The 12827-nt window shown below is 43.8% G+C and overlaps 1 protein-coding gene across 1 annotated transcript in view; it reads left to right on the forward strand.

Moving 5' to 3' along the window:
- LOC124253816 (coiled-coil domain-containing protein 102A-like) overlaps positions 1-12363 on the forward strand; it is a 31005-nt gene extending 18642 nt beyond the window's left edge. Inside the window, 3 exon segments of the mRNA XM_046687663.1 lie at positions 5262-5365; positions 5658-6271; positions 6627-12363. Of these exon segments, the coding sequence (XP_046543619.1) occupies positions 5262-5365; positions 5658-5778 (225 nt within the window). The 3' untranslated portion in view covers positions 5779-6271; positions 6627-12363.
- Positions 12364-12827: the final 464 nt, after the last annotated feature.

The raw sequence follows: 12827 nt of genomic DNA on the forward strand, positions 1-12827 counted from the left end.
ACCATACCAGTTCGCCACTCCTACAGTATTCACCGATCCGAATGTGTTCGCTGAACTGTCAGCATTCGCCGAATCATCTGGTTACCTCTATGCGTCTACTGTCATCACGACTTTGTTTGCTAGTTCGCACACTACGCTACCTACAGTGTTTTTTTCTGCTGCAAGTTTACCTTCAACACTTCTTCCAACTTCGGCGTTAATACCTCATTACTACAGTTTTTACCGGTGCTCAGCTTGACTTTGGGGTTAGCTTCCTGATTCTGCGGTGTCTATGTACGGACAGCGCGTTCACTCCAATGCGGTGCTTTCATTCTGTTCGGGGGTTCAGAGAGTACCTTGGGTTTTTGATTGGCTCTACACACTAGGTCAATGCACTGTTTTCAGTCCAGTGCGACGCTTTGCTCCAATGTGCCGCTCTCATTCACTTCCTTGTTATCTACTAGTGCGCTGATCATATCCAGTGTGCCGTTTTACTCCAGTGTGCTGCTCTCTAAGTATCAACACTTCCATCCAGTGCATCGTTTCTGCTGGTTGTATACAGGTAGTAGTTATTAGCACAGGCCTCTACTTAACGACGGCGATTGACGATCATCATCTACCTTTCGATCTTCACCTTCGATGAATGATTCGATTCAACGACTTTTCCCTTCGTCGTAGATGTCAGCTCTTCAACCACCCGGTTTGACATTTCTGTCCAGAAACTGGTTGATGTTAAAGGAATGATGATGAAGATGACGATACATCATAACGCTGCTTCGAGTTGTTTGTAGTAACCAGGGGCGGTGGGTAGCCTAGTGGTTAAACCGTTGGCTCGTCACGCCGAGGACCCGGGTTCGAATCCCCACATGGGTACAATGTGTGAAGCCCATTTCTTGTGTCCCCCGCCGTGATGTTGCTTGAATATTGCTAAAAGCGGCGTAAAACCAAAACTCAGTCAGTCAGTTGTAGTAACCAGACTCAGTGAAGTGTCGTTATAATATGCCTGAATATCAAGTTGGCCTAGTATCCACAGTTTCTGCGTGTGGTATCAATGTTTGGTCAAGTAGCGAGCGTCCCTTAACACGGATGTTATGGGTTGGGACTCGCCTGGTTAACCGAAGACCGTGGTGTCCGTTTTTTTGTCACTATTGCATGTGGGAAGCGATTGCAATGGCGGACTACTGTTTGTTTGATTTTTTGATAATTAGAGTGACTATGGAGTGCCCTGACATACTTGTCTTGGTCCAACGAAGCGGATAACTATCCCAGCCTTTAATTGCCAGTGATGATGGACAGTGCCATTCCTGGTAAGAGTGATTATGTCGAGTTTTGTCAGTCAGCCGGGAGAAACAGTTTACCGAGGGTGCCAGACAGAATAGCCATGACGCTGTCACTTTGGTTGGGTTTACCAGGTTCTTAGCTTAAGGCCTCAGTTGAGAGGTCACTGCAGCTATGTCCGGACTGTTCGTAGGCATCGATGTTACTACCTTCGTCCCTTACGAATGTTCCTGGGGTCACTGGTCTCTTTTTACCTCTGCCATTCCATCAAAGTTACGAATGTTCCGGTAGATTGACGATCCCATGCATCGCATCTACTAACTTTCTCACTCCATCTGACGGACCAACACTTCATTTGGCGAACTATACGTTCCTACGATCACTGTTTATAAGGCCTTCATCACTTTGTGTACAATGTGTACGTTCCTGTAGGTTGACTGACATCTCCATGCCACGAACCTCCTACATTCAGCACTTCTTCAGTGCTGTCGGGGCGGTTGGGTAGCCTAATGGTTAAAGCGTTGGCTCGTCACGCCAAAGACCCGGGTTCGAATCCCCACATGGGCACAATGTGTGAAGCCCATTTCTGGTGTCCCCCGCCGTGATGTTGCTGGAATATTGCTAAAAGCGGCGTAAAACCAAACTCAGTCAGTCAGTCAGTCTTCAGTTCAACAGATACTGCGATTCTACGCACGTATCTCGAAGTTGATAACTGAACCCAAAGGAATTGTTCTCCTTCCTGAACCACTTCATCCAGTCATTCAGGGTGGCCCGACGAACGGAAGGTCTGCGCTGGAGTTTTTTCTTGTTACCCCTAGTACTCTCGCAACTCAGGACTCTTTGTCAGTGGCAAGAACTTCTGGGTCTGTTGACGTCTTTTTTCCACTTTTTTCTGTGTCAGCACATCAGGATTGGCGTCCCTCACGCATTGATCTCTCTTCCTCCAGCGTTTCATCTCCATCTCCAGTGGTGGTTGGATGGGTTGATGGAGTCTCTTTAAGGCTGTTTGCTTCAGTACATCCCCTGTACACGTAGTCACTTTTCTACACGGGTGGGGAGCTCACTTTCTCGATCAGCAAGTGGCAGGGCTGTGGTCTCCCGCAGACCGCGCATGTCACATCAACGTTTGGAGCTCAGGGCAGTGATTCTTGCGATAACTCATTGGCATCACCAGTTACAATCAACCAAGCTTTTGTTTCGATCAGACTATGCTGCGATCGTGTGGCACATAAATCAAATGGGATCCATGGGGTCTCCTCAGCTTCTTTAGTGGACACAACAGTTTTTTCCACTTAGTGGACTCTTTCAACATCACGGTCCAGGCCAATCACATCCCAGGGTTGAAGTACGTCATTGCAGATTCTTTGTGCAGTCCGATTCGACCATACCCGATGGGGTGGAAACTGCATCTGGAGGTGTTCCAGACTTTGTGCCTTCCAATGTCTAACACGACAGTGGATCTGTTTGCTACCCGCTTCCATCACCTGCTTCCGATTTTCGTGTCCCCGATCCCGGATCCTTTGGCCTGGGTACACGACGTTCTAGCCATCCCCTGGGATGACATGAACGCGTATGCGTTTCCACCAGTGGCGCTACTTCCACGCATACTGCTCAAGTTACGCACTACGCAGCGGTTGACACTGATTTTAAGTTGACCGTTTTGGCTCGTTAGTTTGTTCCTAACCTGCAAGACTTGGCCAACCCATTCCAGTACCACTTCCCGTCACGTCTATATTATGGTTCATCTTCACTCCGATCAGCTGCATGGTGTCCGCTCACACTTAATTTTCACGCCTGGTGCCTTTATTTGAATCGTTAACTGCAAAGGGATATTCCAAGCGAGTCGCTACAGCAATTACCACGGCGCATTGAACTTCTACCAGGCAACTCTGTGATGACTATGGAAGTATTTTGAAGCATACTGCTAGACGATGGGTATTATATCTCCCACTACAGCATCGCCGCAGATGGTCGCGGAGTACCTCCAGCATCCTTGAACTTCCAAGGAATTGACGGGTTCCACCTTGTCTTCATACCTGGCCATGCGTAACACAGTTATTGCGCCGGCTACGGGTGCGAAGGTGTCAACTGTCCCTGAGCTCCAGTCTCTCCTTAGATCTTACAAGTTGCTGATCAATCCCGGAAGTTCTGGCCACCAGTCTGGGACCTTTCCGTGGTTTTTTAATCATCTCATGTCAGAGGAGTATGAACCTCTGGCAGAGAAGGCTTTCAAGCATGTCACGTTAAGTCTCCCTGGTTGAAATGGGATCTCTTCGCTGAAACCAGTTGCCTGGACAGCCGGACAGACTATTCGCCTTCCTGCCGCTGTCTTCTATTTTAGGCCCTGACGACACCGAGAATCTCTCCCTATGTCCTGTCCGGACTTTACAGGTCTTTTAACTGCCCCCATGGACCGTCGTATGTTACGCAAGAGACTGTTTATTTCTCTGTCATCTGCCTCATCTACAGAAGTCTCTCGTACCACACTGACCTTCGGGATGCGATCTACCATCCTTTGGGATGCGATCTACGCCTGTGTTGACCTTCCTCTTCCTACTACGGCCAACCCTCATGAGACAAGAGCCTTGACCTCTACGATGGCGCGACATAGAACTGTTTTCATCACGGCATCATGGAGGGTTGTTTTTGGAGTTTGGACTCGGTCTTCATCTCACCCTACCCCCGCGATCTGTCTGTCACTGACGTGGAAGGTCTTCACCATCTGGGTCCATTGGTTCTGGTGTAGCAGGGGCGGTGGGGTAGCCTAATGGTTAAAGCGTTGGCTCGTCACGCCGAAGACCCGGGTTCGATTCCCCACATGGGCACAATGTGTTAAGCCCATTTCTGGTGTCCCCCGCCGTGATATTGCTGGAATATTGCTAAAAGTGGCGTAAAACTAAACTCAGTCAGTCAGTCAGTCTGGTGTAGCAGTTGTCATCGGCTCGAAAATCAGATAAGATGCAGTTCCTACCTTCGAGTAGGTTTTGCATTCTCCATATCATGAAAGATATTGGTCCTATCTTTCTTATTGGTATGGATTATATTGGGCATAGACCACCTCACCTAGGGTACTAGGGCGTGTCTGCACTGTCATAGTTATGACTCGATAGACTGAAAGGCCAGTCTTGTGCTACATGCAGAGGTGCTCGACACTCCGCTTACTGACCTCTACTCTCTGAGCAATTACGCCAGTGAAGTGTTGATTTCCGATTACCGGCATGGTTCTCGAAGCGTTCCGCTCCTAAGTCCTTTCTCACCTTTGGTAAGTTAGGGGGATTGGTACTGAACGTTAAACTAGTTGAGCAACCGTGCATACCCTGATTTTACTATAAATTGTATATTTATATCCTTATCCTATCTCACGCGATGGATACCCACCCGACCTCCCCCACATCACAGATTACTGGAAGCTCCAAGACGAGAATGACAGGTACAGAACGTCACGTGATCATCTGAGCGATCTGCACGCTTATTGAGATGATTGACAGATACTGCTATCGGAGCGGGGTCAGAGGCCAGATAACTTTTGATTCAACTTAGCCTATGGTTCCACACATGGTCGTAGAAGAAGAAGAGAGGTGCATACCGTGAGATAGTATAAGTATATAAATATACAATTTATAGTAAAATTTTCAATTTTGTATCATATATATTTCGTAATCCAACCTTTGTTTTGTTCCCTGAAGCATGTCTGTATGAAAATGTATGTTTCTTTTTAGTTCTCAGTTGATCACACAATGAAAGACTCTCCAGAAAGTAAAATTCCTTGACTATAAGTGCTTTACGGACACATTTAAAAATAATGTTCAAATGAAATATCAGTGTTTTTTCACAGTTTTAATCATGTCAAACCAATGGAAAATTACATAGCTCAAATAGACTTGAAAATAATGGTAATACGAACACATCAAACCAATTCTATTTAATAAGCACCTAACTGCCTTCATGAGTGTCCTGTGGCTTATGTGAAACTGATGGCATTTCTCTCCCTGGTGTGTTTCTAGGTGGACTCGCAGGCCAACAGCGTGAGGAAGCTGCAGAGGGCAAACGATGAGCTGCAGGAACAGGTGGACAACCTGCAGGTCCAGGTGGAACACCTACAGTCCAGGTACACTGAATACTCTTACACCCCTGACTCTTGAGCTGGAACAGGTCCCCCATAGTGATGCTAGTTTGTACCTGGTGGGATTCTGAGGAAAAAGTTGGCCCCTGTAAATCTGAACTAGGTGTAGGTGGCGGTGTCATCATACCTCAAAGTATCAATCACCGGTTTGTCTAGTCCATACTTGATTATTTACAGACTGTTGGAATGTTGCTGAATGCATCATAAACAGCAATAAAAGTGAAATCAAATCTTACATTATGCTCACTAGGATCTGACAATATTCCCTGTTTTCCAGATTGCGTAGAAACAGTCAGCCGATGTCGACAGGGCGAGCACCAAGTTTAAAATCCTTCACTCTGGACGACCCTGCAGATGCTGATGATAGCGACCTTGACGACATGGACGACATGTCATGACTAGGAAGTCCAGTCCACGGGAATCTCAATCTGAATCAAAATATATCGAGTTAGTGGAGGTGTAGAACATGTTGAAGGTTTACAATTGTTTTGTGACACAACGTTTGTATTTGTGTTTGAATGAGTGTGAATTTACAACTTACAGTATGACTGCCAAACAGTTTTTTAAGCTGACATAGGTTTGATGGAAAGTGAGTGATATGTTTCCTCTTGAGTTATCTCTGAGTTAACATCTGCCGTGTCTTCTTGTGAGGTTGTTTAATTCCCATTCCCAGTGGCGACACATAAGACCGGTCCCTCTACAGCTCTAACATGTTTCTCTGGTGCTTTCTGTTTTCGATATTTGGCAGTTGTTTCCTGATTCTTTTGTAACATCCCCTAAAGTAGTTTTCACAATTCTCGACTGTTTCGCAATCTTGGTATGTAATGTCTGAAATGGATTTGCATTGACCACACACTGTACTGAAACTGAATTCTGTTATCTCGAGATGGAGTATGGGTGGTGGTGGTGGTGGAATTGGGTTTAACGTCGTGCTTGAGAATATTTCGCTCATATGACGACGTGCATGCATGTGTATGTGCATGTGCGGCTGCTTGTACTAGCCCAGACTGAAGCTGGTTTTATAGTGCTAGCCCACTGAGATACCATGCCGCAGTGAAGCATGAATACCCCACTCAGACACATTATACTGACTCCGAGCTGACCAGTCCTTGTTAGACCCATTAATGCCGAGCGCCAGGCAGGGACCAACAAGTACCATATTTTAACGTCTTTTGGTATGACGCGGCTGGGGATCTCCGGGCGGATGCTCTAACCACTACACCACGGAGGCGGTCTCGAGATGGAGTATGGGGACTCCAGATTCAGATTAGTACCAAGATTGATTCAATAAATTGCTTTGTGCAAATTCATGTGCTTCAGTCCAACAGTAAGTCTAAACCCGACTGGTCGAGTTCCTGAAAGTCTTCAGTTAGAAACTCCAGACCAGAAACCCCTCTATCATCTTAGTTCTACAGCTTTTGTAAGTGTTAGTTTCACCCAGGTGTTGTCCGCACTACAGATATTTTAATGGTTGATACTCATTGAGGTCTTTGGCCAAAAAATCAGGTAACCTGACCGTCCCATTCCTTCTCTTGTGACACATATGTTTTTATATCACAGCTGGAAACAGCTGTCATGAGACCCATCTTCAGCATTTAAAAAAAACATTGGATGCTTCCACATGTCATTGTCTGACTACAAGTCAGATCTGAACAAGTCATCCATCAAGGCGAGAATCTATGGATATCAACTTCTTTATTTTGAGGAACATTACATTTTGGGGTATATTCTTACTCCTCCATCAGGTGAAGTCATCTGTGTTGCACATTAGAATAATATTAAATATAAACAAAAAACTTCCAACAACCCAGTATTTTGGGTTCATGTCACATGTTTCAGTTAAGTGTGAGCAACGGTCGTTGTTAGTATACAGACATTATGATGGTCTTTGTATTAGACAGCTTTGTGGAACATGTCTCCGGACTCCAGGTGGAAGCTGTGCAGCTTCATATCTCGCCCAGTTGGTCAGAAACTTGGAATTGGTAGTTAAGGAATACTGTTTGTGTACGTGCCAGTATATAATGAGAACATGTGGACTATGTACAAGTGGCTGTGGTATATATAGGACTATGTAACATATGTGAACATTATGTATAGATATATAATCGTTGCTCATTCACCACTGAGCATTACAAAAGTGGATTGAATATTTTAACCTTGGACGGCTCGGTTTGTTGGAGAAGTCCCTCCTCATGTATATTCATCATGATTTAGAACAGATCCTGTAGTCAGTCTGATTACAAACTTTCCATGTCTGTTTCCATGATTTAACACTATGTGATTATGAAAACTGGCACAATCCTTGCCCTTCATGACTGATGAACCAATGTAGCAGGTTAGATTTGATTGTCTCCCTTGAATTGTTCCACATCCTGGCTGATTGTTATCAGAGAAATTTACTGTTATGCTCACTGGCGGATCAGGACTAGGGGAGATGGGAGGGGTGCACATGTTGTTTGTCCATGTTGTGTGGGCAGAGTACAGTCCCCTGGTTGAAAGTCCTGGATCTGCCTCTGGTGCTACGTGAAAATTTACTGCATGTTGATAATGTATTGATACAGAGTGTTACAGTGTGTCTGATCACTGTATGATATATTGATGCAGAATGTTACAATGTATCTCATCAGTGTATGATAACAATGGTATATCCTGTTACAGATCTCATTATGGTCGTCATATGGTTTATATCACCACAATCCCTCCATGACAAGATTTTTCTGAGTGTAATGAACGATCACCTTATACCTTCTTCATCCATGTCCTGTTGAAGTGTGACAAGTGGTTCTTTCACTTACCGTAGTTCCTTGATCAAAATGCAACATTATTTTCAACATCTTTGATCTCTGTGACTGATCTATGCCTGTCTCTCAATGTTTATTATCTTTTGAAGCATGCTTTAACCTTGCTTTGTCTCATTTGTGTGGAGAGTCATTTCATCATGTTGGCAGTATGTGGGAATTAAGACATCAAGGTTGGCTGCATCACATGGGGTGCATAGGTGGAGCAGTTGTCTCAGATGTCACAGATTTATTCCCTTTGACATGGCAGAAACCTCAGACTGTGAGTTTATTCTATATTTGCCCATATCATGTTTCCAGTAAAGGCTGCATACTTTTGCATACTTTTAAGAAACTCGGGTCACTTTGGCTTTCCTCCAACATTTAGTTGACATGGACATTACCCAGCTGCTGGTCATTATATCTGAACTCACTCACTGACTCACTAGACTCACTGACATACTCTATACTTCTGGGATTTACACTAACCCCTGGCAAACACTATCATGATGACCATTTTATTGACATCGCCAACTCAGCATTGAGGCTGCTTTGTAACTCACATTCTGACTGATTCATTACACTAAGCAGCGTAGCAAATCAAATTAGCCAATGGAAATGAAGGGTGAGTAGTTTAAGATCTTGGCAACCATAGTCATGGATCCAGGGGTAAATATAGGTTTACCGAACTGCTAGCCCTTGAGGTGAAGAGCATGACTCACTCACTCACTCACTCTTAGGTCACTTGCTGTGATATTGTGTTAAAGTGACGAAAAACCTCACAGCCAGACACTTGTGTAGTGATTATTTGGGCATTGTGATGTAATAGTCATATAGCATATTTTAAAATGAGAATCAAATGTGTGTTTCCCAAGTCAGTGTATGTTGCATTTGTTTTCAATACTCAGTGCTTCCTGCTGGTGTAGACGCATCGTGGTAGTCGAGACTGTTAGATGCAGAATTGTGTTCCGCTATCTGACTGCTTTGTGACCAGCCTATTACTGGTTATGTAGACTCCTCAATGCAGAAACCATTGCAAAGGCATTTAGAAGTTGGATATGATCCTGACATGGACATTGTAGATAACAGATTCTTTATTGTCGTCAGCTTTTGAAGGGGCAAGATGTATCCTGGAAACATTGTGTATGTGTGATAAAGAAGCTGTAACCAAATATTCTCTTACTACCGTTCAGCTATGTCAGTTTATTCAGATAGAAGTCTCATATAGTCTCCAGGTGTGTTCAACAAAGGAGGTAAGTCTTACAAGATGTTAGAGGAAATTCTCTACTTAGGCAATGGGATGGGACGAGATGCGGGAGGTATTGGATATTGGCTCTTATAGATGCGTAGTTTGTTAAACCGTTTGTCATTTAGATAAAACTGTTTTTGAACAAAACCAAATGAACAGATCTTTGCAGCTGAGAAGAGGCAATGCTCTTGGGTGCCCCTTAAAGCACTCGCTCATCACGCCAAAGACCCGGGTTTGATTCCCCACATGGGTACAATGTGTGAAGCCCATTTCTCTTGTGCCCTGACATGATTTTGCTGCAATATTGCTGAAAGTAACTTAAAACCATACTCTCTCTCTCTCTCCATGGTATTAATCATTAGCCAAAGATTGGTTTTATCATGATAAGTGTATGTACGTCACTCTGCCAAAATACAGGTAAATATTTTGATGAGAATTAGTATTTAGAAGGATGCGAAAGTACTATAGCCATTGGCACCTGCTGGTTTGTTAATGTAGTGCTGTGTGTTACGTTACTCTGAATACAACTGCAACAGTTGGAAAGATTCAATAATGTCTCCATCCTTTGTTTGATGGTTTGATAACAAGTCAGCAAGACTTCATTGTTTTGTCATCTAACCATTTCTGTGACCATTGTTCACAAATATGGTAAAACACCCAGTACACCTTCATTACTTGAGCTGCACCAGTCTGGAACTGAACACATTCTCATGGCTCCTGTCTGCATGACAAGTTAACAAACACATTGTTATATATATTCATTCCAGAGACTAAATGTTTGCTTTGTGCTGAGGGGCGGTGTTGTAGCCTAGTGGTTACAACGTTCGCTCGTCACGCCGAAGACCCAGTGTTTGATTCCACACATGGGTACAATGTGTGAAGTCCATTTCTGGTGTCCCCTGCCGTGATATTGCTGGAATATTGCTAACTGCTGTTTAAAACTCAACTCAGTCAGTCACGGCTTTGTGCTGCATCCGTGTCAGCAGTGGTGAGGTTATGAGTAATCCTACTGCTGCTGTAGGTGGCTTGAATCTCCATCATCAACCGTTAGCTGTCTGTGGTGTTCTCCAGACTGCCATCATACATTACAGATATCTGGCACCAAACCCCGTCACCTCCAGCATGTTGTGGGGTCTAGTGGTTTAAGTGTTGGCTCATCATGCCGAAGACCCGGGTTCAAATCCCCACATGAGTACAATGTGTGAAGCCCATTTCTGGTGCCCCCTGCCTTGATATTGCTGGAATATTGCTAAAAGCGGCGTAAAACCAAACTCAGTCAGCCAGTCAGTCCAGCGTGTTGTTACCTCAGTTCCATGTATAACATGTATTCACATCGACTAATGCTCATGCCCAGTACAACAAGACTCATGCAGATGAACTGGAACTAGGTTCCAGCAGATGTTGAGCAGCCCCTGTCAGTAATGTTGAGGACGATATTCATCCATGTTTCAGTAGTTTGTCTTATTTCCATCAGCATCTTACATTATCCAATGTTACATTTATACTTCCAGTTGGATAACTGCCCTGGACACTGGTTTTGTGATGGGTGCCAAGAGATGCTAATCTTTTTGTGTACACCAGTGGGAATTGTATGACAGTGGTCACTGCTTTTCGTTTCTTATCAATCATATTAATGTTATTGGTCTGATGTTGAATGTAGCTTCTTACTGTAGCTTCCACTCTCAAACCACGGGTTCGATTCCCCACATGGGTACAAGGTGTGAAGCCTATTTCTGGTGTCCCTTGCTGTAATATTGCTGGAATATTGCTAAAAGCGGCATAAAACCCAACCCACTCTCTCTCTCTCAAACAACGTGTTCATGTGGATGTTTTTAGCACCTCTGTGGTAGCTGTACGATCTTTCCAGACGCATTGATGGTAGCAGGGATTGATAACACGTTCACTCCATGTTTGTTGAGGCCATACATGAGCAGCTGTAAGTCTATAAAGCCCAGTGTGGCATTTTGTGGTCTTGAACATGTAGACAAGACACAAGATACTGGGTCTAATGAAGTTAGTTTTATACGTTTCAACCAATGATGATATAATTTCCGACCCCAGCAACTTAAGCTTGTTGTAAGAGACAACAAAGTGGATCAGGTGGTCAGGTGTCATCATGTTCCAGTTGCTTGGATCGACTCATGATGTCAGTCTCTGGATTGTCTCGTTTAAATTGGATTTTTCATAACGCTGTCACTTACAATTCTGCTCATACAGTGTAAGAAATAAGGCCAGTCCCACCGCCCGAGACGAGCTAGATTTCTGACGGTCTAAATCTACAGCTAGCCTGCCCGATGGTCTGGTAAAAATGGTACAAGTTTCATACATGTGAGTAAATTCACCATATCTAAGCGTCTCGTCTGGTTAAATCCATTTTGGGCTGGTAACTTTTTGAAGTTGCCAGCCCTGATGTCGGTCTGTGTTTTTGGCGTATTTCATACACTCTCCTCATAGCAAAACAGGATACCAAACAAAGAATAGACCTTTCATGGTTGTCCATCAGTACATATCCACCCCAGTTTACTGGTTATTGTTTTGTCTGATCACAGAAACATTCTGACACATATCTTCAGAACTGGCCAAAGACATGGGCCTACCATGTACTTCCTGTGTAATTCAGAACCTGGGACCCTCCTCTGTGATGCTGCTGTGTGGCCAGGCAAACTAACAGTGACTTCATTTCAAATTTTTGTGGGTATAAGAAAGAGTAAATGATCACCCTGCTTGTAAAGAGCCATGGTCTCATAAGGTACAAGTCGCAATGTCTGACCCTGTGAGATTGTCTGTAAGGTGAACAAGCAAGATCATTGTCCTATTTTATCGAAGGCAGTAATAAGGATATCCTGTTGTAAAACAAAATCATTTCATGAAAAAACCCCAAAGAGGTATAGCCTCCTGTAGCAGACTCCAGAAGGAGCTCATGGTACATTTTGTAGAATAAGACTGAAACTTTGAGATAAAACAATTGAGACTTTGAAATCTCTGTTTCTTGACTGAACTGATTACCTAATGTAGAGATGTCGGACAGCAGCTTGCCAGGGTAGGACCCCATATCATCCTGGTCCTCTCACTATCATTATCATATTTATTTATTCTTATACATTTTTGTACCGTTATACATAATCACTTGTTTCTTCTATTTATGGAAGAACTTTTATATACTCTTTTTGTATTTTTAATGTACTTGGTTCATATCTTTTAGTACCGACATGCTGCCATTGTACAATACTGGCCTAGAGATTGCGACACAAACATCTATGTGAATATTACTGTTAAAATAGAAATGGTTTTAGGACAATTGGTCAATTGTTACTGATATGTTGTATTACATGGTGATTAGAACATGTTAGTACCTGCACATGTTTTCACATGATTAGATTGCAGAGTACAAAGTGTAGGCCCTTGATCATGATGATTTAAC

Source organism: Haliotis rubra, unplaced genomic scaffold (assembly GCF_003918875.1).
Source record: "Haliotis rubra isolate DU_JTF1 unplaced genomic scaffold, ASM391887v1 Scf555, whole genome shotgun sequence".
NCBI lineage: Eukaryota > Metazoa > Mollusca > Gastropoda > Lepetellida > Haliotidae > Haliotis > Haliotis rubra.